Below are 18745 nucleotides of genomic sequence, written 5' to 3'. Positions count from 1 at the left end.
AAATGAAAATCATGGAAATTGTTAGGGGTTCCTAAATTTTTGCATACGACTGTACAGATTAGAGAAATCATTAGAGACATAATCACTAATACTGTAACTAGATCAGCTGTTTAGTATTTCAGGGAATAAAGGACTCATCATAAGATGAAACATAAAACTAAAAGATTAGATCAGGTGACCAGAAGACAACCTGATAAATGTCCGTGTGAGTGTCCAGTATTTTCTCCTGATTATAATCCCACTGATATCTACTGTATGGAGCATCTTTAATGATTTACTTCTGCTTCTGGATGATGTTATTATTTTTATTAAAGGTTTGTAGTTCCAGTGAAACTGTCCTGCTGAAGTGAACACAGACCTTTGTGCTACATACACAACTGTGTGGGTTTTTAATGATTAAGAAAGTTTGTTCTTTTCCATTGTGATCTCTTGCTTGCTCTTTAGTTGTGGTTCTGCATTCTTTATTTTTATATTTGCAAATGATATCAGATTTGTTGATTAATTAGCCTTATTAACGGGGATTAGGTAATCCTAAAAAATTGACATCAACACACACACACAAACACACTCACACACACACAAACACACTCACACAAACACACTCACACAAACACACACTCACTCACTCACACGCAAACACACACACACACACACACACACACCCTCCCTTTTCATCCAGCGCGCTTCCGCGCTCGAGACGGAGGCGGGGCGTGGTGACGTCAGGAAAGGAAACGCGCACTGTTTCGGAGCAGGAATCAAAACAACACACGGACACGCCCTCTTCTTCTTCTGCTTCATGGTGCACCTCGACTGTCAAAATGGCCCAGACGACGACAGCAAGAAGCACGACGCCGCCGCTGCCCAGCAGAGCTCCATGATCAGATCTGGGTGCGTTGGCGCGGGCCATTGACGATGCCATCGGTTAGAGGGGCGCGTGCAGACGGTCAGCGTTAACGTGTGCGTCGTGTCCTATAGCGAGAGCGCAGCACCATCATGCCGAGCCAGAAGAACAACAAGGGGAAGAGAAATAAGCGCACTAACAGTAGCGGAGATGAACAGGAAAATGGAGCCACCGCAGCAGGAGCAGCAGCAGCAGCAGCAGCGGCAGGAGGAGGAGGAGGAGGAGGAGGAGGAGGAAGCAGCAGCAGCAGCGCTGCGTTAGTAGGAGCTACAGCCGCTCCACAAAGCGGTAAACGAGGTGCTTACAGGTTTAAATCCATTACAACAAGCAGGGCGTCTGGTAATGCTACAGGAGGAAGAGGAGGAGGAGAAGGCGCTCATTTCTCTAAGCTGAAGCATCTCCACTCCCAATCCACAGCTTCTCCACATGCACCAACTTGTCTTGTAGACTAAGCTGTTAGGCCACAATCCTCCCCCTGGTGGAGAAGATAGCGTAGGCCTCGAGCTTCGCATGAATCACGTCTTACTTCATGCATTATTACAATCCCTAATGAGTCAGGCTTGTGATTGCCAACATGTTTTTTTTTTTGTTTGTTTTTTTTTTTTTTTTTAAAAATCCCATTTAGATGCATGAGAAAGATTTCCTACTTAATACATGCAAGCGTGTTGCGTAATATTTTGTTTGAGTGTCTGGGTTGTGTGGGTCGGTTTACCCACAGCATGTGCAGTAGCACCGATACACTCCAGCTACTCTCTGGTCCATTGATAGCTAGACTTTAACGAAGGTCAGACGCAGGAGACGCAGACGCTCTGTGTGTGTGTGTGTGAGTGTGACTGTGATTGCGAGGGAGAGTTTATGAGCTATTAAAGTGCACTCCATTTTTAGCACAAAGTTTTAAACAGCTCCACGCTTGAAGTGTCTTTATATTAAAATGTACAGGAAGATTTTATTTTTTTAAACTGAAAGAAGCTCTGTTATGTGTAATCAGTGTGTGTAATGATTATGTTATATAATGTTATATATGTGAAGTGATGGACTGGTTTCAGTTACAGGGAAACGTTGTTGATGTGTGTTACAGAGGCGCTGTGTGCCACGCCGCTCGTGTGCAGTTTAAACCGTGCCGTTGACCTTGACAAGGACGACTACCAGCGGGTTCTGTGCAACAGCGAGCACTGTCCATATGGCAACTGGATGCATCTACAGTGCTTCTATGAGTGGGAAAGCAGCATCCTAGTACAGTTCAACTGCATTGGCCGAGCTCGTAGCTGGAATGAGAAGCAGTGCAGGCAGAATATGTGGACCAAGAAGGGCTATGACCTGGCCTTTCGCTTCTGCTCGTGTCGCTGTGGCCAGGGCCACTTAAAGAAAGACACTGACTGGTACCAGGTCAAGCGCATGCAGGATGATCGCAAGAAGAAGGTGGTGACCGAGAAAAGTAGTGGGAAGGCCAGCGGAGGGGGTGGCGCTGAGGCCCCAGAGGAGCTGAAGAAAAGCAAGTCTTCTAATAAATTGCCTCACCGGGGCTCGAACCAAGACCTCTCACGCCGCCAGTCTGTGGATCGGCAAAACTCTCAAGAGAGGAGTCACATTGGCGGCATTGGGGTGAACCTGGGTGTGCGCTCACCCACTGACTCCCCTGGTCAGTCTCCGCCACTAGGCTTCTCCTTCTTCACACCCCAGTCTGTCAGCGTGCCACGTAGCTCACGGCACCTGGGCGAATTCCTTAAAAACGCAGTCCACATGGATGGAAACCGGAAGCACTTGCTGGTGGGCCATGTTGCCAGCAGGGGAAGTCTTCAAGCGGATCACGGGGCGGGCAGTTTGTGTCTGCCCCGCCTTACTCAGGGCGACGGCCCGGTGCAGTTCCTGAAGAGGCTGGACCTCTCCGAGCTGCTGGCCCACATCCCTCGGCACAAGCTCAACACCTACCACGTGCGCATGGAGGACGACGCGCAGGCTGGGCAGGGCGAGGACTTGAGGAAGTTTATCCTCTCTGCTCTCAGTGCCAGCCACCGCAACATAGTCCACTGCGCCCTGTGCCACCGCATGCTGCCCATCTTTGAGCAGTTTCCGCTGGTGGACGGGACGCTCTTTCTCAGCCCCTCAAGACACGACGAGATCGAGTACGACGTGCCGTGCCACTTACAAGGTGATGATCTCTTTGGCTCACAGTTGGTTTATTATATCCATGCAATTATATAGACTGAAGGTTTTGCACTTCTAACAGTGCAGCTCAAAAATGGTGCAGCGATTAATCTGCTGAAATTCTGTGCAAACTGTTGAATCGTAACACAAACCAAAGGTCAGAGGTCAGCACTCCTCTCTCCCGCTGGCTCGAGCAGGGCTTCACTGCGGGAAGCTGCACTTGAAGGTTATCAGCTTTGTGCAGTAGTAGAGAATCTTTTATGAGGCTCGATTTAGACTCCCTGAAGGATGAGAGTTAAATAAAGTCATTTCGCAATAAAATTAAACAAATGAGTAAATCAAATCACCAGGGAAAAACCAAATCCATTCAAATATTCGGCTGTGAAGCTTTGAGAACTTTCTAGGTGACTCTTTTTCTCGTAATGTCAAAAGCATTACTGATTAACGACTTAGGACAGTGACGTCCTGAGCCCCTGGTATCTTCCCTCAGAAGATGCTGAGTATTTTTCAGTACATTTCTCCATTCTTTCATTCTTTCTCATGTCCACAGGGAGGCTGATGCACCTGTATGCTATCTGTGTGGACTGTCTGGAGGGGGTGCACAAAATTGTGTGTATAAAGTGCAAATCCCGCTGGGACGGAAGCTGGCACCAGCTGGGTACAATGTACACCTACGACATTCTGGCTGCTTCACCTTGTTGTCAGGTAGGTGATCATCAATAGGTTTCTCAGTTTCTAGCTAGAGTGTAACATCTCCTGTAGGAGAGTGTTGTGTGTGAGATGACCGCTAACATTACTGCTGTGATAAACATACTCTACACAACAATATGGAGGAAAATGAGTTGTGAAAACGGCGGGTTTGTCGTGGACCTGTTACGGGTGTTTAGTGTGTAGAGTTAAGAAGGTAAAACACACTCTGTGGAAGCTGGAGTTTTCCATCAGCTCACAAAATGAGTCAGTGTGAAGATTTTATACAGAGAGAAATTCTGATCAGTGACGGATGAGTAATAACCACAATAAGGCAGTTAAAGGAAATGAACTGAAAAACCTAATTCTGAACAGATGTGTACAGTGTGTGTGCATGTGTGTGTGTGTGAGAGAGAGAGATACAGTACATGGCTACACCTCTTTGTATGTGAGGAGAACAATAAAGGTGAAAAATATTTAAGGGATTTCAGAGACTCCACATGTGACTGGATGGATGACCAGAACACAGTAGAATTAATAGAAAACAACAGATTTAAACTTATTTCTCCTGAAAAAATGAATTGACCGAGAGAGTGAGTGTGAGTAGAGAGAGAGAGAGAGAGAGAGAGAGGTTAATGGGGTTAGTGGGGGTGAGTGGAGGGGTTTGGGGTCCCTGTGTTTAACAGTATGCTGATTCTGCAGTTTTAAAGACTAAACACTGAAACGCTGTGGATGCAGACAGATGTGTTGAGTTTGTGAACACAGCTGGAAGGTTTGTGTTTTTGTGAAACTCTTGAGGTAAACTTTTGTGAAAGATGCAAAGAATAAAAAGCATGTTGCTATGAGGAGGAGGAGGAGGATGAGCTGGTCGATGGTGTGAGGCCCGGCTGCAGAGAGAGTCTCGGAGAGATGTGAGAGCTCTGTATGTGTGATGAGAGAGAGACAAAGAGAGAGAGACGGGTAGAGGTGAAAGAGAGAGGTGAGAGCTCTGTATGTGTGATGAGAGAGAGAGAGAGACAAAGAGAGAGAGACGGGTAGAGGTGAGAGAGAGAGGTGAGATTTCTTCTCTGAGTTGTTTCTCTGAGTGTGTTACAGGTCAGCTTGTGTCCTTCTGCTGTACTATAAGAGGCCGATAATTGAGAAACTCCATCAGCAGCAGAACATCGATATTCATTCCTTCATGTCTTTACACACCTCTCCGTTTTCAGACGTGTGTAAGATTCGTCTGGAGAGTTTCATGAATCTTCAAGTTTTTTATTAATCATTAGTTTCTTCACACAAACAAAGTTCCTCCTGATGCCTTGATTCAGTGTATCTGCTCTTCTGCTTGATAACATCTCAGTATCACCTCAGCCTCAGAGAAGATGTGACCGTCAGCACGATGCCTGTCAGGATCGGATGGACTGGACAGTCCAGGCTGGGAGAGATCTGATGTGTCTGATGTGTGTGTGTGTGTGTGTGTGTGTGTGTGTTTTGTAGCAGTTCAGACTGAACTGTGCTCTAAAAGCTGATGAGAAATCCTTTAAGAAGTCTCCATAAAAGTGGAGGACGTCTTCTCCTCGTCCAAGCTCATCCGAGTCTGTCAGTCTGGTAGGACTGTGACTCCACCTGGATGTGAAGAGCTCTGTATGCGAGAGCTGAAGCAGGATCATGAACTTTACAACTTTAAAACATCTGGACCCAAATTCATAAAAAATGTTAGTGTAAAAAGTTTCTTCTAGTGACGGAATTCTAAGAAAATTCTTAGAAATGTGGGCGTTTCCCCTTAAAATGAAAAAAGAAGATCCTAGTAAAGATAAAAGTTATTTATAAAGCATCTTAACCCTTATAAGCGCTCATAAGGTCAGAAAGTCTTAGGGGGAGTGAGGAGGCTTAGAGTTTCTTTATCAGAGGAGAAAATGGCTGAAAGGTGAAGAGGGCGAAGAAATGTATTGTGTACAATATTTAATAATGATAATGAGTTAATGAGATGGTACAGATTAGATCATGTAGGGATTTATTTTTGTGACCAATCATATTAGAGGAATCATCTCCTCTAACATACACTGACATCTCCGAATCAGAGCTGAAATGCCATAGCGGCAGAAATGATATAAATTGTCTGTATGACATTTTTTGCATCTTGCTTTTACATTATATTTATTAGATTTCTAGCATACAGATGTTAGAACATCTGTAATGTGATCGGTGAGGAACGTAAACCTTACACGATATAGTCTCAAATATCTAAACATAGAGACAGAGCGAAGGCTTATAATAGACCAGATTTTAAAACCCCCTCCAATATTTGTTTTATTTGACAACCAATCACAGTCTTCAAAAGAATGTGTCATACCTAGCAACAGGGTCAAGCCCCGCCTCCTCTCTAAGATACAAGTTGGTGTATTTCCCTTGCACTGAGAGAGTTGCTCTGAGATTAGTCCTGATTCACTCTTACACTAAGTTTCCTAGTTAGAAGTTTTTAAGCTAAATTAGGAGCTCTTTGAGATCATTCTTGGAATCTTTATAAATAAATATATATATATTTATTTTATATTTTATTTTATTTACTTTATAAATTTTTTCTTCATTTACAGCATGTGGAAATCAAACCGTTAAAGTTATCAAGTTTATGGCTTTTAACTGCTGAATGTTTACAAGTTTTTGGTGGTGATGGAGTTTTTCGGTATTTCACATTTTAGTCCCTTTATTTCAGTAAACTTCAAAATAAATCATTCCGCAGCTGCTAAACAAACTCTAAACACAACTAAGCTACTAAACAAACAAACAAACAAAAAGACCAATCAGCAATCTTGTGTAGACTTTTTTTTTCCTCTTAACCAGCCAATCAGCATCGAGCAGTAAACAGTTTGGAGTTTATCCTGGAGATTGTCTCTGTGTAGTGTTGACAAGCTGCAATACAAACATAAGGATTATACGGATTATATTTACCTACATTAATTTGTTTATTTTTATTTAGTTAGTATTCATTTTTTCTATTGATTTATATATTTATTTTTCTTCATCATGTTTTGTAAATGTCGTGTTAAGAATGAAATAAGGAGCTCTTTAGAAAGGTTTTGCTCATATGATTATGAATAAGCAGCACGAGGCGTAGATACGGTTTATTCACTGATTTCTTCTGTTTCACTGATGTCCAGTAACACTTGGTGTCAAAAGTCCCAGAGAATGACAACTGTACAACTGTTCTGTTTAAACTCCTCTAGTTTCTGTTGTTACACTCTGCACTTGTTTATCAATACTGTACTCAAGCTGAAATGCTGAATGTCCAGATATTGATGAATAACCATAAATTCCCAAGCGCACACACACACACACACACACACACACACACACACACACACACACACACACACACACACACACACACACACACACACACACACTGGGCACAGCTGATTTGCATTTGGTAACGCCCACAAAACTCCAAATAAGGTAACACTCACAGCAGGAAAATGAGAGCTAAACAAAAAAGACAGCAAGATTTCCTCAGATATAAAAGTTTTTTCTGAGAAAAATCTGTGTTGTGTTGGGAAATGTGAGCTTGTGCTGAACATTAATCACTGCTTTATTAACGAGAGCTCTGAAGCTGACAGAAGTCTTTCTCTCTCTCTCTCTGTCTCCACCCCCTCTCTTTCCCTCCCTCTTTCCCCTTCTTTCTCCCTCTTTCCTCTCTTTCTCTCTCTCACCCTCTCTTCCTTCCTTCTCTCTCCTCTCTCACCCCCTCTTCCTCCCCCCTCTCTTTCTCGCTCTCTCCCTCTTTCTCTTTATTTCTCTTTCTCTCTCACCCTCTCTTCCTCCTTTCTTCTCTCACTCTCTTCTTCCCCTCTCCCTCCCTCCCTCTTTCCCATTCTTTCTCTCTTTCTCTTATTCCTTCTCTCTCTCCTCCCTCTCTCACCCTCTCTATCCCTCCTTCTCCCTCTTTCTCTTTATTTCTGTTTCTCTCTCACCCTCTCTTCCTCCTTTCTTCTCTCACTCTCTTCCTCCCCTCTCCCTCCCTCCCTCTTTCCCCCCCTTTCTTTCTCTCTCTCTCATTCCTTCTCTCTCTCCTCCCTCTCTCACCCTCTCTACCCCCTTTTCTCCTTCTCCCTCTTTCTCTTTATTTCTGTTTCTCTCTCGCCCTCTCTTCCTCCTTTCTTCTCTCTTTCTCCCTACCTCTTCCCCCTTTTTCTCCTGCTCCCCCCATCTCTAACACACCCCACCCCTCAACCCCCACCCCCTCTTTCTCTCTCTCTCAGGCCAGACTGAACTGTAAGCACTGTGGGAAGCCTGTGATCGACGTGCGAGTGGGTATGCAGTATTTCTCCGAGTACAGTAACGTGCAGCAGTGTCCACACTGCGGAAATCTGGACTATCACTTCGTCAAACCTTTCTCCTCCTTTAAAGTCCTGGAAGCTTATTGACAAAAGTTCTACATGCATGCTAGTTTCCTTTCATTTATTTTGTTCCTAGGGAAATTTATTTGTCTGAATTCTTTTTTTTTTTTAATTCAAAGAAAATAGAGAGGGAAGTGATGGCAGTTAATCAGAGACGATGGAGACAGTAAGTGCTTCACTGTATGTTTATCAGATCTTTCATCTGGCATTTACACGCAGAGCAAGAATTATACTGTGACAAGTGAATGTATCTGTATATGCCAAATTCACCCTTTTGTACAAAGAACAAATAAAATAAAATGGATAACATCTGGATGTTCCTACTTTCATATCTAATGTAGAAGAGTTTTAGGGAAATTAAAAAACACCAACGTTCCTCATTTAACACACTGCTCTGATGATTTGCACTGCCTTCTTTCATTCCTCTAAAAAATGATGACATTGTTATAATTTCTTTAATTCTTTTTTTTATTTCTTTTTAACTACAAATTAATTGTTGAAATGTTACAAATTTATAACCTTTTCTTTTTTTTGTAATCATTGGGCCTAAAACTCTCGATTTAAAGCAGTGTCTCAGACTACTGTATCCCTTAAAGTAACACTGCACACACACACACACACACACCAATTATGTCCACTGTATGTCTTCATGTTCAATATGAAGAACGATTTTCACACATTCAACACTAAATGAAGAGACATCACTACAGTTCACACACCACACACCACACACACACACACACTGTTCAGTTGATCTGGAGATCTTTCTCTTCAGTCTCTCACAGACTTGTTCCTAAACATCAGAAATCTGAACACACACATACACAGACATAGGTTTTTTTTTTAGCTTAGTAGCTCCAACAGCTTGGAACGTAGCTCCTGATCTACACTTTTTTTAAGTAGTTGCCATGGAAACTGCCTCAGCAGGAATCAGCAGGTACACCAGAGCTACAGCCAATGACTTGAATGTTGATCCTGCACCAACACTGATGTTGAACAATGTCTCAGTTCTGATGCTCTTTTTATTTGTGAGTGAAGTCGATGAGAAGTGAAACAGGTGTAACACACACACACACATATATACACACAGAATAAATAACACCTATATTTAATAAACTTTATAGAGAAAAAAAAGAACTCCTTAGTTTCTGACACAGCACTGCAATCATACACACACACACACATAAATCAGGAATTAGAGGAAACGAGAGGAATCAAACACTCCTTGTCGTTCTTCAGCTCTTCTTGGTCGCTTTTGCGGCAGCTTTCTTCTTGGAGGAGCTCGGTTTCTTGCTGTGTGCTTTATTAGCACTGGCTTTGGACTCTGAGCATTTGCAGTTCTGTGGTTTTGCTGCTCCTGCTGTCGAAGCCTCGGGTGGTTCTGACTTTATAGGCTCCGCTTCGGCCACTAGAGCTTCTTTAGTAGACTCAGTTTTGGGGTCTTGTTCTGGGTGATGTTCATTTTTGCTAGAATTCACTTGAGGAGCTTCAGCTTGAGCTCTTACGGTTTTCACTTCTTTCGGTTGTGGTTCTTTTTGTTCAACAGAATTTGGCTTGTTGGATTTTTGTGGGTGTGTGTTTTGCTGGATTGGTTCTACTTTTGCAACATTTTTCTTTGGCACTTTAGCAAACTTTTCTTTGTGAGATTCTGCATTAGGTGGTTCTGCTTTGGGAAGTTTTACTTTGGGAGGTTCTGCTTTGGGTGGTTCTTCTTTGGGAGGTTCTGCTTTGGGGGGCTCTTTTTTGGGTGGTTCTGCTTTGGGTGGTTCTTCTTTGGGAGGTTCTGCTTTGGGGGGCTCTTCTTTGGGTGGTTCTGCTTTAGGTGGTTCTTCTTTGGGTGGTTCTGCTTTAGGTGGTTCTTCTTTGGGTGGTTCTGCTTTGGGTGGTTCTGCTTTGGGTGGTTCTACATTGGGTGGTTCTGCTTTAGGTGGTTCTACATTGGGTGGTTCTGCTTTAGGTGGTTCTGCTTTAGGTGGTTCTACTTTGGGTGGTTCTTCTTTGGGTGGTTCTGCTTTGGGTGGTTCTGCTTTAGGTGGTTCTACTTTGGGTGGTTCTTCTTTGGGTGGTTCTGCTTTAGGTGGATCTTCTTTGGGTGGTTCTGCTTTAGGTGGTTCTTCTTTGGGTGGTTCTACTTTGGGTTGTTCTGCTTTAGGTGGTTCTTCTTTGGGTGGTTCTGATTTAGTTGGTTCTTCTTCCTGTTGATTAGACTGGACTGCCTTACTTGGCACAGGAACAAGAGGAGTTAGTTGAGCAGTTTGTTTGGGCTCAGATAATTCCTCATCACTGTTAGAGCTGTCCATGTCCTTTGAAGTTGAGGCCATCAGCAAATCTGCAAATTCCTTCAGACGGGCTTGCTCTTTCCACAGCTTCTCCATCTCTGCTGTAAGTGCCGGGTTGCGCTCCGGCTCTAAGACAGACAGCTGGGCGAGTTCTGGAATCTCTTCCTCCGTAATGTCCGCTATAGATGCTGATGCTGATGTAGCCTGCAAGCGGATCTCCTTTATCTTATCATACAGGATTTTCCTCTCCTCCTGTAGAGCTCGGCACAGCGTCTGCAACTTATCGATCTTCACAGTAAAGAGCGCCATCTCTTTGCCCTTCTCAGATCTCTGTGGAGGTTTCAGAAGATGTCACAAAAAGGAACAAATTAAAAAGTAAACAAATGTAACCACAAAGATACACAGGGTTACCTCATTAATCATCTCAGTAAGAGCTTTGTTGCAGTTTTCAAAGCGGATTTTCCACATGTTGCCCTCCTTCTCCAGTTTCGCCATCTTCTTGGTCATCTACGTAGATGATTGAGATGGTTAAGATAATTCCTTTGAACAGAATCGGTGTGAATATTGTTGTTGACGCATGACATGTTGGTGTTAATTAACGTACGTTTTCCATGTCTTGTTTGAAAACAGCGTAAACGTCATTGCTTTTGGCCAGCGTAGCCTGGAACTCATCAAACTTCTGAGAGTACAACACCAGCTACAGGAGAACAACAGCAAATGTTTGGGATTATTTCAGCTTCTTATTATTTGATTTATATAATGCTTGTGTGTGTATGTGAATGTGTGTGTGTAAGCTTGTGTGTATGTAAAATTTCTGCATGTTTCTTTTTTTAAATAAACAACCAAACAAAAGAATAAATAAAAGTTATAATGGTTTAGAATTTGTATTTACTTATCCACAAGCTCCTTTAACACTTCAGACATATATATCATCAGGAGCGACATCACTGACACCCAGCAGCAGAGATGAACCCTGAGCCTGTACACGAGCGAGCTTCAGTGTGACCGTGATGAGGTGCAGCACTGAGACTGAATCTTTAGACTAATTCAGCTGACAGGAAACTTCTTATGTTGGACGAAGTAATACTTAAAGGTACTGATGACTTCCTGTCTGTGGATCCGTGTACAGACTCTCCCTCACTTACATGTTCTCAGATTTACAGATTAGATCATTAGGCACTAAACTGGATATTCACCTGCGCCTGCATCACTGTGTTCTGCTCTTTCAGCTCTTTAACCTGTAGCTTCCACTCCGCAGCATGAGTCAGTAACTGCGCTTACACACACAAGAAGACAGAGAGAGAATGACAAAGCTGTCCACTTTACCTGCTTCTTCATCTGCAACTCTTGCTCCTTCATTGTGAAGCATTTCTTTGTTTTGTCAATTGCTTCTTTAAGCAACTATCAACAAAGACAGTGAGACATAATCATAGGACATGAGCACCAAACTGTTACCATACATACACCACTCGTATTAGTGTCAGAATCCAATTAGCAGTCCTAGGAAATGCTAACCAATAGAATTCACGAGAAGTCTTAGCGGTATTTCTGCTCAGAGAGCCGAGACCGAGGGTGTTGCGTAACTCACGTATTCCTTCTCCCTCCTATGTTTCTCCTCAGCTTCTTTCAGACGCAGGTTAGCTTCTTCCAGCTTGGCATCTGACAGCTCCTGCTGCAGATCCCTCTGTCTGAATATCTTTTCTAAGGTCTGTTTGAAATTTAAAGAAAATGTCTAGCGTTAGAGCATTATTTTAGAGAAAAAATGTTTGTGCACCCCTGACCACCAAGTCAAGTCACGAAGCTTTTATTATCGTTTCAATCATATAGCTGATGTAGTAAATAAAGAAATAAAAAGGACCATTGGTGCTACATAAAAATAACACAGAGCTACAGAAAAACAAAAATTAAACCCATATGTCCCTGTGGAACATCTGAATCCAGTAGATTTTTGGAGCTTTGTTCAGCTACAAGAGCATTATTGAGATCAGATGTTGATGTTGGGATGTTGAGGATACTCCAGTTCCAGTAAATGACGTATACATTGTTACTACTGAGTAATAAAAGTGACAGTATACTGTATGTGTAGAACATTGTTTATTTTAGGAAACTTGAGACATGCCGGGGGGGGCACAGTGGCTTAGTGGTGGCTTAAGCACGTTAGCTTCACATCTCAAGGGTTGGGGGTTCGATTCCCGCCTCCGCCTTGTGTGTGTGGAGTTTGCATGTTCTCCCCGTGCCTCGGGGGTTTCCTCCGGGTACTCCGGTTTCCTCCCCCGGTCCAAAGACATGCATGGTAGGTTGATTGGCATCTCTGGAAAATTGTCTGTAGTGTGTGAGTGTGTGAGTGAATGAGAGTGTGTGTGTGCCCTGCGATGGGTTGGCACTCCGTCCAGGGTGTATCCTGCCTTGATGCCCGATGACGCCTGAGAAAGGCACAGGCTCCCCGTGACCCGAGGTAGTTCGGATAAGCGGTAGAAGATGAATGAATGAATGAATGAGACATTCCAGACATTTCAGTTCTGTGTACTTTTATCTTCCAGACAAACACATGAGAGCAGTAATGATTTCTGTTTTCCTTTCTGTGTCTCAGAGAGTCGAGGTTGTTGTTCCTCTGTGGATTCTCCTGCAATTCTAGAACGTTCTATAAGATGTGTTTAACCTTAATCCGAGTCAATTTATAACACGTTACATCACCAAGAACAGGACGTTCCTCCAAAACTGACGACGGGACAAGAGGAACGTTGATCGGGGTGGCTGCAAGGAGATTAACAGCAACGTTAAGGGAGATGCGGGAGCATCTGACAAATACTGAAGAATCTCTCGTATTCTTCATGTCTGAGTGATGAGGTTGTGTTGATGTGTGCAATTCAATGCCTTTCATATGAAAAAAAAACATATAGGCTGGCTTGAATCACCACAATCCGTGTTGTCAGATGTGTTAATGTAAGATGAGATCAAAGAAAAACTTTCGAGGCATCGTTCTAAAAGGGATGGCGCACAAAAACAAGACAAACATCAAAAGAACACCAGGTAAACATGGTGAAGAATGGTGGTGGTGGCATCACACTATGGAGCTGCTTCTCCTCTAAACCAACCCATTTACAAGGAACCCGTAAGCCTCTTTTAGACAACTGAAGCATGAGTGTGTGTGTGTGTGTATGAGTTAACACACCTCCTCTCTCCTCTCATACTTATGCAGGATGGAATTCAGCTTGCTGGCCAGATCGCTGTTCTCCTGGCTCAGTTTGTTGTTGCAGTTGCTGTGCTGCTCGATTTGGGCCTGGATGTCCAGCACCGTGCACTGGAATTGGCTGTGGATCTCTGCTCGCTTTCTCTCGTCCTCCTGGCACTTCAGCAGCATTTCCTCCTGTTACACAGACAAGGGCGTCGATTTGGGTAGGGACGGTAGGGACATGTCCCTACCAATATCCAGGGAACACTCAATTGTCCCTAGCAATAATTTGACCAAGCCTGTATATATATATATATATATATATATATATATATATATATATATATATATATATATATATATATATATACACATATATATACATATACATATATATGTGTATATATATATATATATATATATATATATATATATATATATATATATATATATATATATATATATATATATGTATATATATATATATATATATATATATATATATATACGTATATATATATATATATATATACGTATATATATATAACCACTGATGTCCGTCTGTGTCTTGTGCTTTTTTTACTTATTTCATTTAACATTTATCCAGGAATCATTAAATAAGATAAAAAATCTTTTACAACGGCGTTCTGTAAAAAATAGTGCAACTTGTGGAACACAAACGGTTAACAGATCTACCCTCCTGCAATGAATCCCGCCTCTGTAACTCACCTCTCTAAAAGGATTGCCCTCGCTAACCCACGTCGCTGTTTGATTGGCTTTGTCTTTCTCGCTAATGTGTTGAGTTAGGAGGCTGCAGCTATATTCCGTTGTATGAAGCACTATGCAACGTGATTATGCAGGCTACCGGTATGTGAGTAAGAAAGTATTCTTATAACCACAGTTTTATGCACAAAATACGGGGAATGTTGTCCCCACCAATGTCAAATAAATGATGTCCCAACCAATGTCAAAATCAAACTTACGCCCTTGTACACAGATAACTGCAGTGTTTAACATCTACAGAGAGCAGACCAGGAGCTAGAGAGAACACACCCTACAGAACATCTGGTTGTTTCCCAGGTGATTTTTACCTGTATAAAGATAACATTTTATCACAGTTTTGAGAACGATAACAGGGATGAAGCGACAGAGTGACATGAGCTTTATTTATTCTTTAAATCTTCTTCATGATGGAGTTTCACTATTACGGTTTCACTCATTAATAAACCTGTTCCCTTCGTAAAAAAATCCTCTGGAAAAGAGCTTACTAAACCACTGGAGAATTCTCCTTCTAAAGGACGTTTCAGCAGATCTCCACTGAGCTTGCTCACCTTCAGGGTTTTGGTGTGCTCATAAAGATCCCGACAGAGGATCTCCAACCTGCTCCGGGCCAGGATTCCACGGCTGTGCTCTAACTGGAGATGGTCTCTCTGTTTAACCAGGAGACCTTGTCTCTTCTGAAGCATCTTCAGCTGTACCTGTTCACTCTTCTGCTCCTTCAACTACACACACATATACACAAATTAGAATTCCTCAGTGTTTTATTGAGTTTCTATCTAGTAATATACAGTCATCTACAGTATCTACAGTAGTAGCTTTATGCTAGTTCTGTTTATTCTTTTCTCCATGGTTTTGTACTAGATTTTCAGCCACCTGATGAAACTGCTTTCTGTCTTTATAACTCGTGTGTGTGTGTGTGTGTGTGTGTGTGTGTGTGTGTGTAGAGGAGAGTGTACTGGAGGGTGCCATCTCCTTTGGAGTTAGCTTGATGTTAAGGTGTGTAGAGATTCCGCTGGTGAAAATGCTTCAGCTCTCAGGACTGGACACTCACCAGTTCTCCATATTTGCTCAACACCATCTCCACTTTCTCCTCCGGTGACATGAGAGTTTTTAGGCTCTGCAGAAGAGGTGAAGCTTCTTTACCTGAACAACAACAAGAACAACACCAGAGCAGTGAAGAAATGCTGGAGGAGGTAAAGGGAAATAAACGGTCATTTATTATTTAGTATTATTTTTTATTCACAATATGTTAGAATGAAATAAGTGTGTGGTTAAAGGTGGGCTGAGGAATTCTAGGTAAATGTTTGAAGTCTTTGATGCCCCAAAGGTCATTCATTCATTCATTTTCTACCGCTTATCTGAAGTATTCTCGGCTCACGGGGCCCCAAAGGTCATATATGGTGAAATATTATTGTATGTCAGGTTACACAGTCTCATCTACATCTACATGTTTGTGTGATGCTTGATGTTTGTGTAGTGTTTGTTTGCTCTTTGTTTGATATTTGTGTGGTGTTTGTGTAGTGTTTGATATTTGTGTGGTGTTTGGGGTTAGGCTTAGACTTAGGCCCTAACCTAACACTAACCCTAACCTTAGGAAGAGTCTAAGACACTAAGACTCTCAAAAACTAAGACACCAAGACTCCATGACATTAAAAGACTAAGACAATAAGACTCTTAAGACTACAGTATATGACTTTAAGACACTAAGACTTTAAGCCACTAAGACTCTAATACACTGATACTTTAAATCACTAAGACTTTAAGACACTAAAACTCTAAGACACTAAGACTCTAAGACAGTAAGACTTTAAGACACTAAGACTACTCTGAGATCTTGGGTTGTAGTTGTAGGTAAAGTGTCACTCAACAACTCCACTGATAAATCATCCATCTACAGGTTTAAGAGCTTCAAACATCATAAATCAGAATAAGGAAGAAGTCTGAAGTTTGATGTCTGAAGTAAGACATCTGTGACATGGTTATTGGTTTGTGTGATCTCAGTAACACACACACACCTGTTTATACACAACATTGTGTGTCAGTGACGTGTTTCACTGTAAAATAAAGGAACTGAACTCTACAGAGCAAAATCAGGATCCTCAGGACACAAGAAAAAAAAGTTATTTACATATTCTGTTTCAGTTAAAGAGGATATTTGAGAATATTTGGGGAAGTTGTTTTAGTTATTGATGTCCTTTATCTTGTCATTATGAGTAAACTGCGTCAGATCGAAGACCAGACATGTGTAGATACACATTAATGTAGTCTGGTGAGCTAGCACATTAATAATTCATTCCATTGCAAGCTAAAAATTCATCTTAAAAATCAAATTTTTTTATCTGAGATAAAGTAAGAAGAATAACTTATGTTATATTCCTTACTCAGTCCTTCCAGAAGCCCGCTGGCTGTTTGTTCAGTCTCTGGGTTGCTGCTCACCACCTTGTTAGCATCCGTGGTCTCTTCCTCCAGGTTCTCTTCATCCTTTTCCAAGCTGGAGATCTTCTCTTCCAGCAGGCTGGATGCAGAACCAAACGTGTTGATGATGTCTTCCAGCTGCTTGCTGAACACTTCCATTGGATTCACAGGTTTCTCCTCAACACTATTGACCTTCTCGCCAGAATCAGATGCCTGAGAACTGCTCTCCATTATCTGAGAAACAAAAAAAAAAACTGTGACAAAGAAGCCTGGGAGAAAAGTGTAATCGGGTTCTGGCTTGAAATCTGAAAGGAAGCCAAAATTCTGAAATCTGTTCTGTAATTGCTTTTGAAACACAGTACAGTGACTTTAGAGTGAGATATATTTTGAGATATCGTTCAGTTTCAGTCACAAAATATCTATTTGCATTTTCTGGAAAAGTGGAGCAAGATGGACAGAAACCATAAAAGAACCATAGAAGAACTCTTGACAGTTTAAAGATAGCCTGATTTTAAAGCACATGATGTTGTTCACAGAAGCACCAGTGACTTTGGAGAAAGGGAATCATTGTTTATCTTGTTGTTTATGGCTTCAGGATCCCTACTATTGCTTAACACATTACAGAGGCTTTTTTTTCACCTGTCATCACCCGTCATCTATCAGCCACACGGCACATGGTCCCAAACCACAGCTCTATTTATGGAGCTTCTAAATATGGAAAATATGCTTTATATTAACCAGCAGACCTACAGGAGAATTTATTACTTAATAAACATTTGAATTCAAACTCAAAGAAAACCGTCGTGTTTGTGTTAGATTTTAACATCTTGTCCTGTCATTATAAATCACTCCATTATTCCGACAGTAGACAAACCGAGACTCCTCAATGAGAGCAAATAAAACAACCATCAGAGAAACAACGAGCACGCAGCTATATCTAGATGTTTCGTCAGTCAAACATAAACATTTTACGCTCTGAAGTTTTAAGAATACTTACGAAATCTATAGCTTTTCAGTCCACAGAGGAGGATAAGGTGATTAGAGCAGTTTGTCTCACGCTAGCAGCTCAGAGAAAAGGTGAGGAAATACCCACAGCACTTGAACAACAGCTGTGACGGACGAGACCCTTAAAATAACCTCTGAGTGGAACATGACTCCGGCTGCTGGAGAGATCCGGCCTGGCCTCCACGTGAGAACTGGCCTGCTCAGGCTGTGCAGAAGATCACGTGGGCTTGGACTTTGCTGCACTGAAGACTACACTGAAGACTACACAGAAAACTTCCTGAGCTGGTAAAACAATCCAGTCTTCACTTTAAAACATATCCAGGTCCTGAAATATCTAAATATCTTAGAGATTACTAAATATCGCTGACATGAAAAAGATGGAGAAGAAGAAGAAAAAGAAGAAGAAGAAGAAGATGATGATGACGATGATGAAGATGATATGTTCTTTTATTAATCCCTTGAAGGGGAAAATGCAATTAAAGTTTAGAGAAGTAACATCAAAGCAAGCCAACCAAAATAGTGCAAAATAAAAAAAATACTATAAGATAAAAAAGGAATTATAAAATAAATTATTATAATAAATAAATATTAAAAAATGATTTCTTGTAATATCAGAAGAAATGAAAGAACAGATGTAGGATTAAAAAATCATTTGACATAAAACATTGATTATGAGGTAAAATAAATAAATAAATAAGAAACATTGGCATTTACTTGAGTCTGGTACAAAAATCTAACTTTAATTTGGGATATTGTGCAGTTTGTTTCATAAAAATTAACCGGAAACATGCTGAGATTCGACTCCAGCAGCAAAAATCTCATGTGATTGATAAGATTTATATTATATTTCTTTCTTAAAATTCCTTCGACTGACAGCGAGGACCCGATGCAAGAAAGGGTTTATTCCTGAACAATGCTGTTTTAGATAATCACTAAAAGTGAAAGGTTAAAATAATCTTATCTTTAAGTGAAACGCAGCACAGAC

At 41.6% G+C, this 18745-nt stretch overlaps 2 protein-coding genes across 4 annotated transcripts; one reads left to right on the top strand and one right to left on the bottom strand.

Moving 5' to 3' along the window:
• The first annotated feature begins 749 nt into the window (after positions 1 to 749).
• On the top strand, positions 750 to 8418 carry heca (hdc homolog, cell cycle regulator). Of its 2 annotated transcripts, none has more exons than XM_060882648.1 (4): positions 750 to 1189; positions 1980 to 3050; positions 3597 to 3751; positions 7972 to 8418. In XM_060882648.1, exons 1-4 carry the CDS (start codon positions 994 to 996, stop codon positions 8134 to 8136), a joined length of 1587 nt encoding a protein of 528 aa, XP_060738631.1. In that variant the 5' UTR covers positions 750 to 993; the 3' UTR covers positions 8137 to 8418. The 2 variants fall into 2 exon arrangements, with proteins under 2 accessions (XP_060738631.1, XP_060738630.1); XM_060882647.1 differs by having other exon boundaries at positions 750 to 1198.
• txlnba (taxilin beta a) lies at positions 8363 to 17874 on the bottom strand. 2 transcript variants are annotated; one of them, XM_060882642.1, is made up of 10 exons: positions 17753 to 17874; positions 16722 to 16989; positions 15392 to 15483; positions 14892 to 15062; positions 13561 to 13755; positions 11977 to 12096; positions 11715 to 11789; positions 10993 to 11085; positions 10800 to 10895; positions 8363 to 10718 (listed from the first exon to the last, which is right to left on the bottom strand). In XM_060882642.1, the coding sequence occupies exons 2-10, from the start codon at positions 16984 to 16986 to the stop codon at positions 9345 to 9347; spliced, it is 2481 nt and encodes an 826-aa protein (XP_060738625.1). In that variant the 5' UTR covers positions 16987 to 16989; positions 17753 to 17874; the 3' UTR covers positions 8363 to 9344. The 2 variants fall into 2 exon arrangements, with proteins under 2 accessions (XP_060738625.1, XP_060738626.1); XM_060882643.1 differs by lacking the exon at positions 11715 to 11789 and adding an exon at positions 11585 to 11659.
• Between the last annotated feature and the right edge of the window lie 871 nt (positions 17875 to 18745).

The sequence above is a fragment of the Tachysurus vachellii genome, chromosome 12 (assembly GCF_030014155.1).
Source record: "Tachysurus vachellii isolate PV-2020 chromosome 12, HZAU_Pvac_v1, whole genome shotgun sequence".
NCBI lineage: Eukaryota > Metazoa > Chordata > Actinopteri > Siluriformes > Bagridae > Tachysurus > Tachysurus vachellii.
Note: the sequence above shows the minus strand (reverse complement) of the source record. Positions and strands in the feature narration are given on the sequence as shown.